Genomic DNA, 18,710 nt, shown 5'->3' with positions numbered 1-18,710 from the left:
ATAAATGTTCATCAAACAGTGGTCGTAGGATTAATATCCATCATGGGTCGGGGCATTACTGATTGTATTTCCTCTCAACTTTCACCTTTCAGGTTTCCTTTCACAGCTGAAAGGTGCTAGTTATCTATGTAGATTCGGTTGTTCTATTAATTTGCTTGTATATGGTTCTGTTATTATTTTTATTTTATTTTTTTGCTGTTGTTTTCTGTAATTTGTTTATGTTGTACTTACCAAACAAAAATTAATAATGAAAAAGGAATAAGAACATGCGTGCTTATGTTATAACTTTTAAGTAATAAAAAGTATCAAAATAAGCACATATTTCATTGATAGATGTTTTGTAGTTTAGGGGATTTATTTGTGTTTGATTAATGCTACGTAACTACACCATCATCCACTCTTATCATACTAAGATTATGAGATGATGGGCTAGTGTTTATCTTCAATTGAATCAATCCTTGTTAAAAAAAAAATATTATCTAAGGGTTAATGGGTGTTGCCATAACAGCTTAGTAAAAATGCTATTTAGCATTCTCAACTGATGCGACATATTTAATCCACCTTTGAATTTCTTTTTTATTTTTAATTAAGATTAATCTAATGGTGGATTAACCATGACACATCAGATGATAATGCTAGAAGAATGTTGAGAGAATGCTAAATAACATATTTCTTATCTTTAGTTTGAGTAATGCAGCATGTCATCTCTATGTCCCCTAAAATTGATGTAACTTTTTAAAATTGTCATTGAATTTGTAATATATTATTATCGAATTTTGATCTGATTGTGATTTTAAAAGATACATCAGTTCTAAGGGGACACAAGGGAGATATATGTGGCATTTAGAATTGAGACATGCTATTTAGTACATTTAATTATTCTTTCATCTTCCTAATTTGAAAAATAAATATTAAATTTATAGGACCCACACATGACCTACGTATGGTTCATATAAATTTGATGGGTGATTTTCAAATAGGATGATAGGCCAAGATAAGAGAATACCAAAAAAAAAAAAAAAAAAAAAATAAAGACAAAAAAAAAAGGCATTTCTCTTTAGGATTACTCCTTTAATTTATGGTTTAGTTTTGGTTTTCCAACTAGTGGGGTATGGGCTCGATGCTCTCAGCTGGGCCCAAGGCTCAGTTGCCTGGCAAGCACTAGCCCCTGTTGTACTTGTTTCACGCACGTTCGAAAGAAATTGGGAGGGAAGAGAGAGAGAGAGAGAGAGAGAGGGGCATGAGTGGGCATGGCGAACCTGTCGAGCCTGGTGCACGAGCTACGAGAGCGCATAGCTGCGACCTCGTCGACTCCTCTACACATCGGAGACGACGTCGCTTTGGAGACCAGATTCCGCGCCGTCCTCCCCAATCTCCTCCACGCCTACGTTGTCCCCTCGCCCTCCGGTACCCTCTCTCTCCCGACTTTTCTTCTCTCTCTGTTTGGTTCCCGCGAAAATGAATAAAAGAAAGGAAAACGAATGTCATTTCCATGAACTCGAAAAAAGTATCTGCTTCACTATTTGAGCTAATTAGTTGAAACTGAGCAAATGCTCAAAAAAGAAAAAGAAAAAAAGGAACAAGGATTTTAGTTAAATTTTATTTTTTATTTGCGGCGGATGAGAGAGAAGTTATAGCTGTATTGAAGCTCATCGCTCACACTGCAAGGAATTTTAGTTGAAACTGAGCAGATGTTGAAAAAAAAAAACAAAGATAAAAAAACAAAGTTTTGTGTACAAAGTTTCAAATCAAGGTTGAAAATTTTAATTTGATTTTTCAATTATTATTTTTTTTTTAAAATTTGCGGCGAATGAGAGTGAAGTTATAGCTGTGATGAAGCTAATCTCTTGCACTACAAGGAGTTTTAGTTGAAACTGGCAAACGTACAAAAAAATAAAAATGAAAACAAAGTTCAGTTTTGTGTAAAAGATTTAAATTAAAGGTTGAAGTTTTCAATAGAATTTTTGAACTTATTATTTTGCAGTGAATGAGAGAGAAGTTGTAGCTACATTGAAGCTGAGAGAGAGAGAGAAGGGGGGGGGGGGGGTTGTGTAAAAGATTCAAATTCAAGGTTGAAGATTTTTTTTTTTATAAGTAATTTCAATTCAATTCATTAAAAGCACAGAGAGACGCAACCCTAATACACGAGAAGTATATAAGAGAGAGAGAGGGTTTTGTGTAAAAGATTCAAATTCAAGGTTGAAGATTTTTTTTTTTTTTTGATAAGTAATTTCAATTCAATTCATTAAAAGTGCAGAAAGGTGCAAGTATATAAGAGTGTCTCTAAAATGATGGAACAGAGAATACATTTAAAAAGTCTACATAAGTAAAAACATTTAAGCAATATAAGTAAAAACATTTAAGCAATGATGGGACGCTGTCCAAATATATAATGTATTGAGCAAACGCTTCCGTATCTCCACCATTAATTTTAATTTAATTGCAGCGAATGAGAGAGAAGTTATAGCTGTATTGAAGCTAATCTCCCACACTGCAAGGAATTTTCCTGGAGTCTTTTACCATGGGAAGGCTAGCGCAGTTTTACCTGTGGTTGGTCGAGTACTGCCTTTCTTTGCGGAACCTGCATTTCGGTTAGTAAATTTCGTGAAGTTTCGGCTGTTTGGTGTGTAATTTTTATAATGTTGCTTTGCGTATTGCTCATTCTGTTTGGAATTCTTGATTTCAGCTTTCGACATGGAGTAATTTTCGAGACGATTGGATCCCTTTTATCCTTGCTTCGTAGTGGAGCACGGGATGCTTACCGACAATTTTTCGTTGATTCCATGTTAGTTGTTGAAGGTAATAAAAAGTTCATTTTGAATTCTTTTTTTTAATCTTTATAAAGATGCTAGTAGGACTGCTCCTTCCACATGTTTTATGGGTCTTAATTGATTTTGTGGTATGTGCCTCCCATAGTGATCTAATCATATGATAGTCTGGATTGAACTTTTGCTAGGTATAAAAATAGCCAAAAGTATACAACAAAGCTAATTTATTTGCCTTTTGCGTCCTACAGATCTTTTGTATGTGGCTTCGCTCTCTGCTGACAGTTTGAACATCACAGAATCGACTTGTTTGAATTTGAAGTGTTTCTGTGAGTCCTTTATGGGAATTTTTAGTGATCCTGATCATCTCGGAGATCTTCCGGAAAGTAATAAACCAACTGATGGCATTGGAATTATGATTAACCTTACGGGAAAAAGGAGGTGGCGACCTTTTGTGACCTGGATCATTAAGCTCCTCAGTAGATGCTTAACTGAAGGAACTTTGTATGTTGAAGGACTAATCCATGCGTCATTTGTTTCTGCTGCATGTTCTCTTGTATGTTATGGTGATGCGGATTTGCAAATGGTGGGTGGCAAGAGCTATGAATTCTTGTTGTTAGTATATCGTTCAACTTGTGAGCTTGTGATGCAATTGTTGGTCTAATATTGTCTCATTTCATTTATATATGTGATTCATGGTATCCTTATAATACAGTTGCCTGACAATTGAAATTCTGTGGAAGGCATGTTTTGACTTTGCGCGCATCATTGGATCGGTGATAAATTATGATATTCTTTCTCATCAAAACTTAATCCAGTCAGTATCCACCATATTAAATGAGGACAAAGAGGGGCTTCCTGTATTCAGGTATTTGTTCAGATGTTTGAAACTTGTTGATCTTTGTTGGTAGAACTCTTATTATTAAGCTTTAATGTTGCATGTGAAAACACTAAAAATGGATGAACCTCTAAGTCAATATTTTGCTTATATAACATTTATAATACTGTATATAGGAGTTAATATTCTATATGATTGTCTGAATTGCTTTGCCAGGGTTGATATATTTTACTTTCGTAGGAGGTCAAATTTATTCAAATTGTTACTATCTCAATGGTTGGACTCTAAAGAATACATAACTAGAACTGGTATATGTAATTGTCTGGTAGGCCATTCAGCTACCAGTTTTTTTTTTTTTTTTGATAAGTAATTGCAACTTATAAGAACTTGAAGACTAAGAGTATATTTGTGCTACCTTACCAAATGTTGGTATAGGCTCCTTGTATATATAGAGAACTAGCAGGTAGTTACATATGTTTAGGAGAGTACAATCATAATAGGAATAGAAGACTACAATCTGATTAATCAATGTGATTTAATCAGTTACAAACAGATTTGAATTTAAACTATTTAAACTAGTGATCTTATCATAAGCTCCTATCTTTTAGGTCTTATCTTCATCTTGAGAACTTATAGGAGTAGAAGATTTAGCCGTAGATGATATGTCTTTAACACGCCCCTGCAATTTCAACGGTATAGGGAGAACGTTGAGATTGGTTCTAAGAAAAGCAAATCGTGCGGATGAGAGTGGCTTGGTGAATATATCCGCTAGTTGATCCTTGCTACATATGAACTGAATACGAAGTGTCTTCTTAGAAACCATGTCACGAACAAAATGGAAGTCAATCTCGACATGCTTGGTTCGTGCATGGAAGACGGGATTTGAGGATAAGTATGTAGCTCCTATGTTATCGCACCACAGTGTTGGAGGAAGAGAGAATCGGAGGCCAATTTCAGAACATAGGGACAATATCCAGGATATTTCTGCTGCAGTATTTGCTAGTGCCTTGTATTCTGCCTCTGTGCTTGAGCGGGCGACGGTTTGTTGCTTCCTACAGCTCCAGGAAATTAAGTTGTTTCCAAGGAAAATACAGTAGCCACCTGTGGAGCGACGATCATCACGATCTCCTGCCCAGTCAGCATCGGAGTAAGCTTGGATGGAGGTCAGAGGCGCACCGTTGAAGTGAAGACCGAATTGAACTGTCTCTTTAAGATATCGGAGAAGTCTTTTTACAGCCTGCCAATGAAGAACAGTAGGTTTGTGCATGAATTGAGCCAGTTTGTTAACACAAAAGGATATGTCCGGTCTTGTGATGCAAAGGTACTGCAATGCTCCAACTGTGCTGCGATATAGTGTGGGGTCAGGGAATAAATCACCTTCAAAAGCCGAGAGATGTGTTGAAGAAGCCATTGGACTGTTGATGGGCTTGGCCTCAAGCATCTTTGTTCTGCGTAGTATATCCACAATATAACGAGGCTGAGAGAGCAGAAAACCAGTGCGGCAGGGAAGAACTTCAATACCAAGGAAAAAATGAAGAAGACCAAGGTCTTTGACAGCAAAGTCTAGCTGTAATGTATTGAGTAAGTCACGAACAGCTGATGGCTTGGAAGAGGTGATCAGTATATCATCCACATAAATTAACACTAGTGTAGTGTAGGCAGCCGACTTGTATATGAAGAGAGAAGTATCGGATTTGGAGCCATGAAAACCGAGCTGTTGTAATTTTCCACTTAATCTGGAGAACCATGCCCTTGGAGCTTGTTTGAGGCCATATAGGGCCTTTTGAAGTTTGCATACATGTGTGGGAAATTGAGGATGAGAAAACCCCGGAGGTTGAGTCATGTAGACCACTTCTGAAATTGTTCCATGGAGAAAAGCATTCTGGATATCGATTTGATGAATAGGCCAACCATTTGAGAGGGCAAGGGAGAGAACAATGCGTACCGTAGTGGGTTTGATGACTGGACTATAGGTCTCACCGTAATCAATTCCAGGTTGTTGGTGAAAACCCTTGGCTACTAACCGTGCTTTGTATCGTTCAATCGAACCATCAGATTTTCTTTTGATCCGAAATACCCATTTGCACCCAATAATATTGGTAGCTGATTCTGGTGGAACAAGAGTCCAAGTCTGGTTATGAAGAAGAGCATCAAATTCTGTATTCATGGCTGTTCGCCAGTGTTTGTCTTTCACAGCAGTGGAGTGACAAGTAGGCTCCAATTCCAGAGGTGAAGACTCAGCAAGAAGTGCTCTGGGAAGGGGGTACCGAATCCGACCATCAGTAAACTCTCTTGGTTTGGAAATGTTATTCTTTGCACGAGTAACCATTGGATGTAAGGAAACAAGGGGATCTGAAAGATGAGGGGAGGAAGCCGAAGATGCAGCTGAAATAGGTGTCTCAACAGGGCTTGAAGAAGCTGATGATAGGTTCTGCACTGGTGAGGATGGCAGAAACTGAGATGGAGAAGGAGAAGAGGATTCTGTGAGTGATTGGGAATGAGGAGCAGCTAATGGACTGAGAAGAATAGGTAGGGAGATTTGCTGTCCTATATTTGAAGTGTTTGATTCCGGCGGGAATAAGGAAGATGAGTATGGAAATTCAGATTCAGTGAATAGGACATCGCGGGAAATGTAGAGCCGATTTGTTGGCAAATGGAGGCATTTGTAGCCTTTGTGAAGAGGGCTATAACCTAGGAATAAACAGGGAACAGAACGGGGTTGAAACTTGTTGGAGTTATAAGGGCGTAAGTTGGGCCAACAAAGGCATCCAAAAGTACGTAGGAATGTGTAATCCGGGGAGCATTTGAAAAGTGTTTCAAATGGGGAAAGGTTTTGCAGAACTGAAGTTGGCATTCGATTGATTAGATAGCATGCAGTGGAAAATGCATCATCCCAAAATTTGAAGGGTAGATGAGCATAAGAGAGTAGGGCTAGACCGGTTTCGACAATATGTCGATGTTTCCGTTCAATAGCACCATTTTGTTGGTGGGTGTGAGGGCAAGAAACCCGATGTTGAATACCAAGTTTTTGGAGGAGAGTGTGAACAGGGCGATATTCACCACCCCAATCGGATTGAATGGCTTTAATTTTGCTATTGAAGAACCGTTCAACATAAGATTTAAAAGTAGTGAAAATAGAAATAACATCACTCTTTACTGAAATTGGATAAAGCCATGTGTATTTGCTATAATCATCAAGAAAGGAAACATAATATTTTGCACCAGTTCTAGAGCTAACTGGGGCTGGTCCCCATACATCAGTGTAGATTAAAGCAAGAGGACAAGTGGCTGAGCTGGAAGTTGAAGCAAAAGGAAGTTGCTTGCTCTTGGCACCAAGACATGCAGGGCAGACAGGAGACTCTGTTGAAGAAGCAACTGGAAGTTTAAAGCTGGAAAGGACACGACGAACAATCCTCAAGGTGGGGTGACCCAGCCGTGAGTGCCATTGAAAAGCTGAAACGCGATCACCCACCATGGCATAACGGGGATGCTTATTTGCGGAAGGGAAAAATTGATAGAGGCCATGCCTATTCAGCCCGTGGAGGAGGAGTTTCCCCGAGCGGCGGTCCTTTAAGAGAAAATAGGAGGGATGAAATTCAAAGAATGTATTAGTATCTGAAGTGAATTTGTGAACTGATATGAGATTCTTGGATATTTGAGGGACATGCAAAATGTTAAGAAGATCAAAATTGTTACAGGGAGTAGAGATACGAGTTGTACCGATATGTTGGATTGAGAGCCCCTTACCGTTACCAACACGGATTTGATCTGAGCCTAAGTAGTCCTCTGCCTTGATGTTGAGATTGGCTAGATCAGGAGTGAGATGGTGGGTTGCTCCAGAGTCAGGGTACCAGTTCAGATCGGGACTGCTGGATGGAGCAGAGAGATAAGCTTGGGCCTGAGAAGGCTGATCACGGCAGTAGGATTCATTAAACCTGTTGTAGCAGTCTAGAGCAATATGACCATGACGATTGCAGACCTGGCACAGAGGTCGGTTAGACTGAGAGCTGCTGGAGGAGAAACCACGGCCAGATGAACCTCTGCCTCTGCCACGAAACGGTCTGGAATCAGATGGTCCTCGGCCTCTGCCTCTGCCCCTGCCACGGTGGTTTCCAGAGGAGTGTGAGTGGAGGTTGCCTCGGGTGACAAAGTTAGCACCAGCAACAGAGAGATCAAGAGAGGCTTGATGTTGTTCTAAGCGCATCTCATGAGAGAGGAGATGGCCATAGATCTCATCCACAGAAAGAGGTTCGGCTCTGGTTGTAACAGAGGTAACGAATGGATCAAAATCCGAACCTAAGCCAGCTAGGAGGAAGGATACCTTCTCAAAGCTATTGAGAGGCTGACCAACGACAGCAAGAGAATCGCACAACGTCTGAAACGTGTGGTAGTAGTCAGCAATGGACGAAGATCCTTTCTTGAGAGTTGCCAGCTGATAGTGTACTTGCATGGTGCGGGCTTTCGTCTGAGACGTGAATAGAGTTTCCAAGGTGAGCCAGGCATCACGGGAAGTGGCACACTGGGTAACATGAGTCAGCATTTTTTCGGAAAGAGCTGAGTTGATAGCACCAAGCAGCAGCTGATCTTGCATGCTCCAGTGAAGAAAGGCTGGGTTGGGAGACGTCGTTGTGACACCATCTTTTGTGGAAGTCACAGTAGGAGGCGGACATGGCGTGGATCCATCAACATAGCCAAAAATATTTCCGCCTTTAAGATGCGGAACAATCTGTGGCAGCCAGACTGGGTAGTTGACGTCGGTAAGTTTGGTTGGGTTAAAGTTGGGGAAAGTGACCAACGGAGGAGTTTGGGTTGAGGTAGTCATGATCGAAGGGTGAAAAGGGAGAGAGAAAAATAATGTGAAGGACGTGAGTCACTGTAGTGGCTCTGATACCATATAAGAACTTGAAGACTAAGAGTATATTTGTGCTACCTTACCAAATGTTGGTATAGGCTCCTTGTATATATAGAGAACTAGCAGGTAGTTACATATGTTTAGGAGAGTACAATCATAATAGGAATAGAAGACTACAATCTGATTAATCAATGTGATTTAATCAGTTACAAACAGATTTGAATTTAAACTATTTAAACTAGTGATCTTATCATAAGCTCCTATCTTTTAGGTCTTATCTTCATCTTGAGAACTTATAGGAGTAGAAGATTTAGCCGTAGATGATATGTCTTTAACACAACTCAATTCATTGAAAACACAGAGGGGCGCAACCCTTATACACAGGAAGTATACAAGAGAGCCCCTAAAAGGGACGAGAAGAGAATAAATTTAAAAATTCTACATAAGAAAAACCATTCAAGCAATGATGGGATGCTATCCAAATATATAACATATTAAGCAAACGCTTTCGTAGTTCCACCATTGATGTCTCTACATCTTCAAAGAGCCGTGCATTCCGCTCCCGCCAAGTACACCACAATAAACACAATGGAGCTAACCGCCAAGCTTCTTTAGCATGACCATACCCAACCGACGCGCCCCAACCACTATATTTTTGTAATGTTGAAATTCTGCTGCATTGGATTGTTTTTCTTGTTCTCCTTGAAACATCTTATTTATCTGTTAAATATGGTGCTAGAAATCAGCTGTTTTTGACTATTATCACCTCTTTCTAGTCTTGAGAAATATTACTTTCCATGTGATCTTTTTGGAAGAGGAGGAAAAGAGTTATTCCAACTGTATTATTTTTTTTAGTTTCCCTTAGTATCCTAATGTAAGGCTTACATTGCAGAAATGTGGCTTATGATTCGTCCTTGGGTGGTTGCCTTCATGCACTACACTCTAGGTGCGCTGATGACATTGTCAAGCTAACAGCTGCAGATTTAGTCAATGTTTTTCTTCAGTCAATGTGGAGAACCAAAAGCCAGGATCTTAAGGTTAACTTTTAAAAATGTCCTTACTAGTCAAGCTTAGTTATTCTGTGAGGCATTTTTCTTATTTTTGGGCAGCTGATAAATCTGTGGGATTGAATTATTTCAGGAGACTTAATAATAATTTCTAATTCTAGACCTATGTTTTTTTATCCAGGTTGCATTGTGTAATGCGTACATAAGGATTGCTAAAATTTGCCCCCCTCATGTCTGGAGGCCAGAATCTCTTATTCGCACACTTTGTTTTCCAGAACCGTGCTTTCTACTGATAGATTGTTTTCGAGTAGCTTTGTCAATTCTTGGTCCTGATAGTGTTGGAGGGAGAGCAACAAATTGTAGTGCTCTAGATTTTTTAACTTCCAGTGATAAATCAATTGAAAACTTGAGGGTTGGAGAAAAGAGGCCTATTCCAGATGTGGAAACTTTTAAGGTCAAACGTCAGAAGTTAGATGATGAAATTATGGCATCCGATGCTAATGTTCAGGTGCAGAGCAAGCACACTTGCATAGTTACTTGTGAAAGGGAAGACAAATATGCAAATGATATGCATAAATCACTTATTTCGTTTGTTAAGTATCTAAACTCTCCTGATGTCGGAACTGATACTTTAAGTCCACATGTTGCGTTGACGGCTCTTAGCATGCTTTGCATTGGCTTCTCTAGATTCCCGGATGCCAATCTATCAATCTTTATTTTTCAACAGATGTATGCATGGATTCCCAGGATATGCGAGCTGGTAGGTAGGCTTAAATGAGCAAACTCTTCTCAAAAACTCACTACAGTTTGCCCTATTATTAACTCAGATTTACATCAAATAGGCAAAGCAAGAGAATTCAATGACGCTTGATGTTTCCATTTACCTGGAGGGAATTCACAGCATATTGCTTTTGCAAAGTAAGGCAATGAACTTAACCTTCATCAAGGCTGCACCAACCTTGTTTGTAATGTATATGTTATGTTAGTTCTGGTTCTTAAAGATTCTTAATTTTGATGACAGTTTCTAAATATCTCTTAGATGAAGGAAGTGAACTCCTTTTAATTTTACTATCTGCTGCTTTCTAGTACATGCCGTTGACAAAGGCTTTACTGAGCTCATAATTTTCACATGCTCAAAAAGTTGATCATAAAAATGTTGAAATCATGAAATTCATTTCATTGAACAATGTTGATGTGCTTTGACAATAGATCTTATATAAAAACTTGAGGGTAAGATAAGTGTAAAATCTGATAGTTCTCTTCTATAGGTTTTGGAGAGAGAAGACTATTTACTGCTGTGAAAATTTCAGATCTTCTCTTCCATTTACTGCTCATCCACTGGAAATTTGCTACATGTTTCTACTTTGCTGCTAGTCTGTCATCTGTGACTTAATGCCAATTATATATTCTCTACTAGGTATCCCGCTTATGGAGAACAAGCTTTTCAAAAATACAGAAAATAGTGCAGAACTTTTATCTATGGTACTAAAGCTTCCCTGGTCTCATTCTCTTGTGATTACTGAACCTCAAAATACATGGAAAACAAAATGTATCTCACTTCAAGTTGCATCCAAGCTTGGTTCTAGCTTAAAAACTGAAATTGGTCTTGAAGTCTTGGATTTGAGTCTTTGTGACGAAGTTGAGGAAGTTAGACTTGAAGCTGTTGTTTCTATGCCAGTGATTGTGTTCTGGTCTGGTCTTGGTGTACTGACACATATATTCAGAAGGGTGGAGTAAGTGAACTTTTGAAGTTATTTATTTTACCTGTTTTTGTTATTACATGGTTTTCATATATGATCAGTATATGTTTGATTAGTTTTGTCATTTCTTGACTGTGATTGATAAGGCTTGGGATAGATTAAGGAGATCACACAATGTGAAGTTTTTGCCTGAAGGCTTCATTGACGGAATTGTATTCATTCATGACATGTTTCTTCTCTCTTGAAAGTATTTCCTTTTTGTCCTTTTTGTCCATAAAATTGCACAATATAAATACTATACTGTTGACTGACTGGGAAAGTAGAACCAAGAAGGAATGCTTAAATTTCAACAAGCTTGATTTAGTCAAACTAAGAGAAGCTTTTTAAGGCTAAACATAATTAACTTAGAAATAAGAATCATGCTACAAGTTAGGGTTCTTGTTTAGGTCTATGGTCTCAAGAATACGCATATAAGCACAAGAGTTAGACCCTTAGGTTGTTGGGTTTTATACTGCTGATGGATGCATTAACATGGAAACAATGACATACTCATGTGAAAGGAATGAAATATGTTAAATCACAATTTATCACAAAAGGTTTAACTAATAGGAAATGATGAATTTAATCATTTAAGTAATATTCTAGCACTTTCCTTTATGTGTGGGCTCAAATTCCCCCTCAACAAGTGAGGCCTAACATGGAGAATATTTAATTGAAATGAGAGGTGAATTACGGAGACAGGGTTTGAGCTAAGGACCTTTGCTCTGATGTCACTTAAATCACCACTTGTCTTGAAAGCTTAAGAATAATTCGATATCACGTAGAAAATTACATGTGAGCAGGAGTTTGAGCCAACATGTGATGGAGAGTGTTAAAGTATAAATTAAATGAATAAATTCAATTTTTCCTATCAGTTTAAGCTTTTGGAATAAATGATAATTTAACATGTTATCAGACTAGAAGTCACGAGTTTGAACTTGACTTTGCAATTCACCCTCATGTCACTAAATCTTCCACGTGTTGGGTTTCACTTGTTGAGAAGGAGTTTGAGTCCACATGTGTGGGATGTGTTAAAGTAAAAATAAAATGATTAAATTCATCATTTCCTATCAGGTTAAGCTTTTGGGATAATTGGCGATTTAACAAAATATATCTATTTGGATAGATGTACATATATAGCATGTGCAGGTTGATCTTCTTTGATAATTTGTCAATGTACTTAAATTTACATGTAAATAAGTTTTGAATGACTTCTAGTATGCCTTTTTCTCGATCTTTTGCGGTCTGTATTGATACATTAAGAATTTATGGTCATAATCAGTCTACCCAAAGAGTTTGCATTAAATCTCCTTGTCTGTTATAGATGAAGTGACTATCATATAGTGAACAAGATGTAGGTCTCATAAGTGATGGTTCTTGTGATGACTAGGATTGGAATGAGCTGAATCCAATTAATTATGCAGCTGTTCAAGCTTGGCTTATTTGAAATACTCCATTTAAGTGGCATGCGCTTTTCTGTTTGTGTACATCCTAGCTCACACATTATTCAGGCCTGGCCAGGTTCACTTGTCAAGTGCACAATGTAGTTGCCATGTCTTGTTTGGTTGTGAATTGGTTTTATGATAGTCAATAAGAAGTAGCGTGGTGCAAGTTAGGGACTTGATATTGTAGATTGTGATGCTTATGGGCCTAGATAAAGGAACTAGATATAGTTTTGGTTGCATACAAGTCACATTTGTATCTCATGCTCTAATTTTTTCTGTTTAGACAGAGATTTAGTATTGGCATCTTGAAAATCCTTTGCATAAGTATTAAATCGTTTTTTCTGAATTCATTTGTAGGCAAGGATCACCTTCCATATAAAAGTTTTGGATGTTTTATATATCAGCATAACCATATAATAAATTCCATATGCTTTACTCAGCCTTGAATTAGTTGTGTAGGGTGTAGACATAAAATATATCAAATGTTCAATATAACGTTGGCTTTGGGAGCAACATCTTTGTTATGTTGCTGTGATATGGATTAATTTTTGTTTTATTTTTATATATACATACAAATATTTATATTATAAATGGATATAGACATATGTGTATCCAGTTACATAAATATATATACATACACTATATGCTTTTTTATGAGTCAGAGGAGTGTGTGAGTGGTCAGCTGACATCTTGTGGTTTGTGTTTGCTCTGTACTTGTACTTTCACATTCTAGAGTCCTGTTGGTGTTTGAAGTGCCAAAGTGAGATTCACTAAAGCCATTGTTCCTTGATTCTTTTTTTTTTTTTTTTGGTTCTCCTTGTGCTTAAAAATATTAATTCATGGACTTCTAACTAAATTTTTTTCTTGTTTTTGTTTACCTTTTTCTTCTTCAATTTGCAGGTCCTTGGGGAGAGAGAAGCATGTGAGTGTTAAGAAAATTATTCCCCTTTCTCTTGGATTTTTGTCATGCCTTTATGGATCTTGTACTGTAGATGGTCTAGATAAAAGTGTGTGCAAATTATTTTTGAATATAAACAATGAGAAACATAGTCAGACTGTAGATTATTTACTGCAAGGATTCTGGTGTTCAAAGTGTGACAGAAGTGTTGTGCACAATGCTGAATTATATTCAAGAATTATATATCCACCTGATATGCAAAGGATGGAGATTAGTTTGGATGGTGATTTCATCCATCTGCAGTCACTTTTTTTTGAACTTCTTTATGATGAGTCATCAGAAGAGGTTCAAGTTGCCTGTGTGGAAATTATTCGACGGATCCTTGTACATGGGACTGCAGATGTTCTGCTTAAAACAAGATCTGAATGGACTAAATGCATTGATTTTCTGCTCCTTAACAGAAGGAAGGCTGTAAGGGAAGCATTTTGCACTCAGATTAGTTCCTTTCTTGAGGATCCTATTTTGAGTTGTCTATTTTCTGATGAGGGCAGATCGAATAAAAGTAAAGAACAAAATTTCCTGGATATAATTAAACATGCCTTAGCAGCAGCTGAAGATCCCCAAATCTTTGAAACTCTTTTGGAATCTACAGCAGAAATTATGATTGCAGTTGATATTTACAGCCAACTCTTTTTGTTTTCTCTTATCTTGTTGGTCGATCAGCTAGACAATCAACATGTGACGGTGAGAATGAATGCATCGAGGTTAATACACAAATCTTGCTACTTTCATCTTAAAGGAGGATTTGAACTTATCCTACTAAAAGTTGTTCATATTCGAAATGAACTATTTGATTATCTATCTGTGAGGCTCGCCAGCCGTCCAAAAATGGTCAGAGAATTTGCAGAAGCTGTTTTTGGTGTTGAAATTGAAGAACTTGTGAAGAAAATGATTCCTGTTGTTCTTCCGAAGCTTGTAGTGTCTCAGCAGGATAATGATCATGCAGTTGACACCTTATATGAGTTGGCCAAGTGTTTGAATACTGATATGGTGCCTCTGATAGTTAATTGGCTACCAAAAGTGCTTGCCTTCGCTCTCCATCAAGCAGATGGGCAAGAGTTACTCTCAGCTTTGCAATTTTACCGTACACATACTGGCTCAGACAAGCAAGAAATTTTTGCAGCTGCATTACCTGCCCTTTTGGATGAACTTGTTTGCTTTCTGGATGGTGGTGATTCAGATGAGATAAGCAAAAGGTATTAATCTATACACAAGTTCACCAGAACTTAGCAAGTAGTTATGGAATTTACTATAGTTGATCTGGTTATTCTTTTTCCTTTTTTGTTCGATTAAACTTCCTGGCCTTTGTTTCCGCACTGATTTTTCATAGGTGGTATCTATGCATTTGTAGGTGTCTTATAATGTTTCTCCTTTTATTAGTCCATGAAGGAATTCTAAATAACTACCTGTGTATGAAAACTATGAAGCTGTTGCACCATTCATTTATATATTGCCCGTGCATTTACTTAATTTTTTTTAGTCACTAATTTGTGTAGATTCCTGGGACCACTGACTCGTGACTGCAGAGCAAAGTTAAATGCTTTTAGCTAATATATTATACTTCCAATTTTATTAGGTTGCAATATCTGCCAAGCATTGTGATTTTGTATCTGTTTACAGGTTAGCAAGAGTACCTCAGATGATAAAAGAAGTTGCTAGAGTTCTAACTGGTGGTGAAGATCTTCCAGGATTTTTGAGGAACCATTTTGTTGGCCTCCTTAACAGTATCGATAGAAAAATGCTCCATGCTGATGATTTATCGCTGAAGGAACAAGCATTAAAACGTATTGAGATGCTGATTAAAATGATGGGTTCTCACCTTAGTACTTATGTACCAAAACTAATGGTTCTTCTCATGCATGCTATCGATAAAGAATCGCTCCTGAGTGAGGGTCTCTCGGTCTTGCATTTCTTCATTGAGCAGCTAGCAAAAGTATCGCCATCTAGCACAAAACATTTAATTTCTCAAGTTTTTGCTGCTCTTATTCCTTTCTTGGAGAGAGAGAAAGAAAAACCTTCAGTGAATTTGGATAAAGTGGTGAAAATTTTGGAAGAACTTGTTTTAAAGAACAAGGTTATCCTAAAAGAGCATATTGGCGAGTTCCCTCCATTACCCAGTATTCCAGCTCTAACAGAAGTTAACAAAGCCATACAAGAAGCACGGGGGTCAATGACCTTGAAGGATCAACTGCGAGATGTTGTTGATGGTTTGAATCATGAGAATTTGAATGTGAGGTATATGGTAGTGTGCGAGTTCAGCAAGTTGCTAAACCTAAGAAGAGAGGAGGTTACAGCTCTGATCACTGCCGAAGCTGGTTCAGACATAGATGTTTTGAGCTCTTTGATCACATCCTTATTAAGGGGCTGTGCAGAAGAATCAAGGACTGCAGTAGGACAGCGGCTGAAGTTGGTCTGTGCTGATTGCCTTGGAGCACTGGGTGCAGTTGACCCTGCCAAAGTTAAGGGTTTTTCATGCCAACGCTTTAAGATTGAATGTTCGGATGACGACCTTATCTTTGAATTGATCCACAAGCATCTGGCCAGGGCTTTTAGAGCTGCACCAGACACCATTATTCAAGACTCGGCTGCATTGGCGATACAAGAGCTGCTAAAAATTGCAGGTTGTGAGGCATCACTGGATGTGAATGCTTCTGCTTCTATTTCACAGACACTGAAGGAAAAGGAATCTCTAAAGGTCGTTGCATCTAGGATTAAGAGCAAAGATGGTAGTGGTGAGATGAATGGGAGGGGTCAAAAACTGTGGGACCGGTTCTCTAACTATGTTAAAGAGATAATTGCCCCTTGCTTAACCTCTAGATTTCAGCTTCCAAATGTGGCTGATTCTGCATTCACAGGCCCAATTTACCGGCCATCTATGTCATTCAGGAGATGGATTTTCTTTTGGATAAAGAAACTCACTGTGCATGCAACTGGATCTCGTGCTACTATTTTTAATGCTTGTCGAGGTATAGTTCGTCATGATATGCAAACAGCTATATATCTGCTTCCTTATTTAGTCCTAGATGCTGTCTGTCATGGTACTGAGGAGGCACGCTGTGGCATAACAGAAGAAATACTATCTGTTCTTGATGCTGCTGCATCAGAAAACAGTGGGGCAACAGTTCATGAAGTCAGTGGTGGGCAAACTGAAGTTTGCATTCAGGCTGTGTTCACTCTTCTTGATAATCTTGGGCAATGGGTGGATGACGTTGAACAAGAACTAGCTCTTTCCCACTCTTTCCAATCATCAGCTTCTAAGCAACAAGCACCCAAGTCAAAGGATCGACGCTCAACTTCTTTGACAGATCAAGACCAACTCCTTGTACGGTGTAAATATGTTTCAGAGCTTCTGACTGCAATTCCAAAGGTGACACTTGCCAGGGCCTCTTTTAGGTGTCAGGCTTATGCAAGGTCTTTAATGTACTTTGAGTCTCATGTGCGGGAAAAGTCGGGTTCTTTCAACCCTGCTGCTGAGAGGAGTGGAGTTTTTGAGGATGAAGATATTTCCTATCTAATGGAAATATACAGCTGTCTGGATGAGCCTGATGGTCTTTCCGGATTGGCATGTTTACGCAAGTCTTTAAGGTTACAAGACCAGCTCTTAATAAACAAAAAAACAGGAAACTGGGCTGAAGTTTTGACTTCTTGTGAACAAGCTCTGCAAATGGAGCCCACTTCAGTTCAGAGACATTCTGATGTACTTAACTGTTTATTAAACATGTGCCACCTTCAGGCCATGGTAACTCATGTGGATGGTTTAATTTCTAGGATTCCCAAATACAAGAAAACATGGTGCATGCAAGGTGTGCAAGCTGCATGGAGGCTTGGCAGGTGGGATTTGATGGATGAGTATCTTAGTAAAGCTGATGAAGAAGGTTTGCTTTGTAGCAGCTCTGAGAGTAATGCTTCCTTTGACATGGATGTTGCAAAGATTCTCCAGGCAATGATGAAGAAGGATCAGTTCTCAGTTGCTGAGAAAATTGCATTGTCCAAGCAAGCTCTGATTGCTCCTCTGGCTGCTGCTGGGATGGATTCCTATACACGGGCTTACCCATTCATTGTGAAACTTCACTTGCTAAGAGAGCTGGAAGACTTCCAGAGTCTTCTTGTTGATGACTCTTTCTTGGAGAAATTATTTCGTTTGGGTGATCTGGGATTCTCAAAAGTGATGGAGAACTGGGAGAATCGTCTCAGATTTACGCAGCCGTCACTTTGGGCAAGGGATCCACTTCTAGCTTTCCGAAGATTGGTTTTTGGTGCCAGTGGTCTTGGTGCTCAAGTTGGGAACTGCTGGCTTCAATATGCAAAGCTCTGTCGCTTAGCTGGTCACTATGAAACAGCAAACCGAGCAATTCTTGAAGCTCAGGCTTCAGGTGCACCTAACGTCCACAAGGAGAAGGCTAAGCTTCTGTGGAGTACTAGGCGATCTGATGGTGCCATTGCGGAGCTTCAACAAGCTCTCCTGAACATGCCTGTCGAGGTTGTCGGCTCCGCTGCAATATCATCGATCACTAGCCTTTCACTGGTTCCACTGAACCCACCGCCTTTGGTTTGTGATACTCAGGCGCTGAATGAGAATCGAGATATTGCGAAGACCCTTCTCCTCTATTCTAGGTGGATCCATTACACTGGGCAGAAGCAGAAAGAGGATGTGATAAGTCTTTATTCCAGGGTGAGGGAATTACAGCCTAAGTGGGAGAAAGGATACTTCTATATGGCCAAGTATTGTGACGAGCTGCTTGCTGATGCCAGGAAACGTCAGGAAGAGAATTTTGATTTAGGTCCCAGGATAGTGCCACCTACTTCTGCTGTTGTTGGTTCTTCCAATGTAAACACGGAGAAGCACTGGTGGTCTTATGTGCCTGATGTACTGTTATTTTATGCAAAGGGGCTACATAGGGGCCACAAAAATCTCTTTCAAGCACTTCCAAGGTTGTTAACCCTGTGGTTTGACTTTGGGAGCATTTATCAAAGAAGTGGTTCGTCTTCCAATAAAGATTTGAAAAGTGTCCACGGGAAGGTGACTTTAATACTTCCAAAATTAACTTTATTCTTATAACCACATTGAGACTCTGACTCCTCCATTTTACTGTCTGTTCTTTCCTT

At 38.9% G+C, this 18,710-nt stretch overlaps 1 protein-coding gene across 11 annotated transcripts in view; it reads left to right on the top strand.

The window, feature by feature from the left end:
- The first annotated feature begins 1,184 nt into the window (after positions 1 to 1,184).
- LOC133880823 (serine/threonine-protein kinase ATR) overlaps positions 1,185 to 18,710 on the top strand; it is a 27,676-nt gene continuing 10,150 nt past the window's right edge. For 5 of the 11 annotated variants that reach the window (XR_009902420.1, XR_009902421.1, XR_009902422.1 and 2 more), the window contains exons 1-11: positions 1,186 to 1,407; positions 2,447 to 2,591; positions 2,687 to 2,799; positions 3,017 to 3,351; positions 3,509 to 3,633; positions 9,348 to 9,492; positions 9,644 to 10,222; positions 10,305 to 10,380; positions 10,880 to 11,195; positions 13,547 to 14,800; positions 15,225 to 18,624. Coding sequence is in view for 4 of the 11 variants with exons in the window: in XM_062319790.1 (XP_062175774.1) it covers positions 1,251 to 1,407; positions 2,447 to 2,591; positions 2,687 to 2,799; positions 3,017 to 3,351; positions 3,509 to 3,633; positions 9,348 to 9,492; positions 9,644 to 10,222; positions 10,305 to 10,380; positions 10,880 to 11,195; positions 13,547 to 14,800; positions 15,225 to 18,624 (6,645 nt within the window). In the remaining 7 variants the exon portion in view is untranslated. Of the gene's footprint in view, positions 1,408 to 2,446; positions 2,592 to 2,686; positions 2,800 to 3,016; positions 3,352 to 3,480; positions 3,634 to 9,347; positions 9,493 to 9,643; positions 10,227 to 10,304; positions 10,381 to 10,879; positions 11,196 to 13,546; positions 14,801 to 15,224; positions 18,625 to 18,710 lie in introns of those variants that run through there. The other 6 variants (XM_062319792.1, XM_062319791.1, XM_062319793.1 and 3 more) reach the window with 4 other exon arrangements.

The sequence above is a fragment of the Alnus glutinosa genome, chromosome 11 (genome assembly GCF_958979055.1).
Source record: "Alnus glutinosa chromosome 11, dhAlnGlut1.1, whole genome shotgun sequence".
NCBI classification, from domain to species: Eukaryota; Viridiplantae; Streptophyta; class Magnoliopsida; order Fagales; family Betulaceae; genus Alnus; species Alnus glutinosa.
Note: the sequence above shows the minus strand (reverse complement) of the source record. Positions and strands in the feature narration are given on the sequence as shown.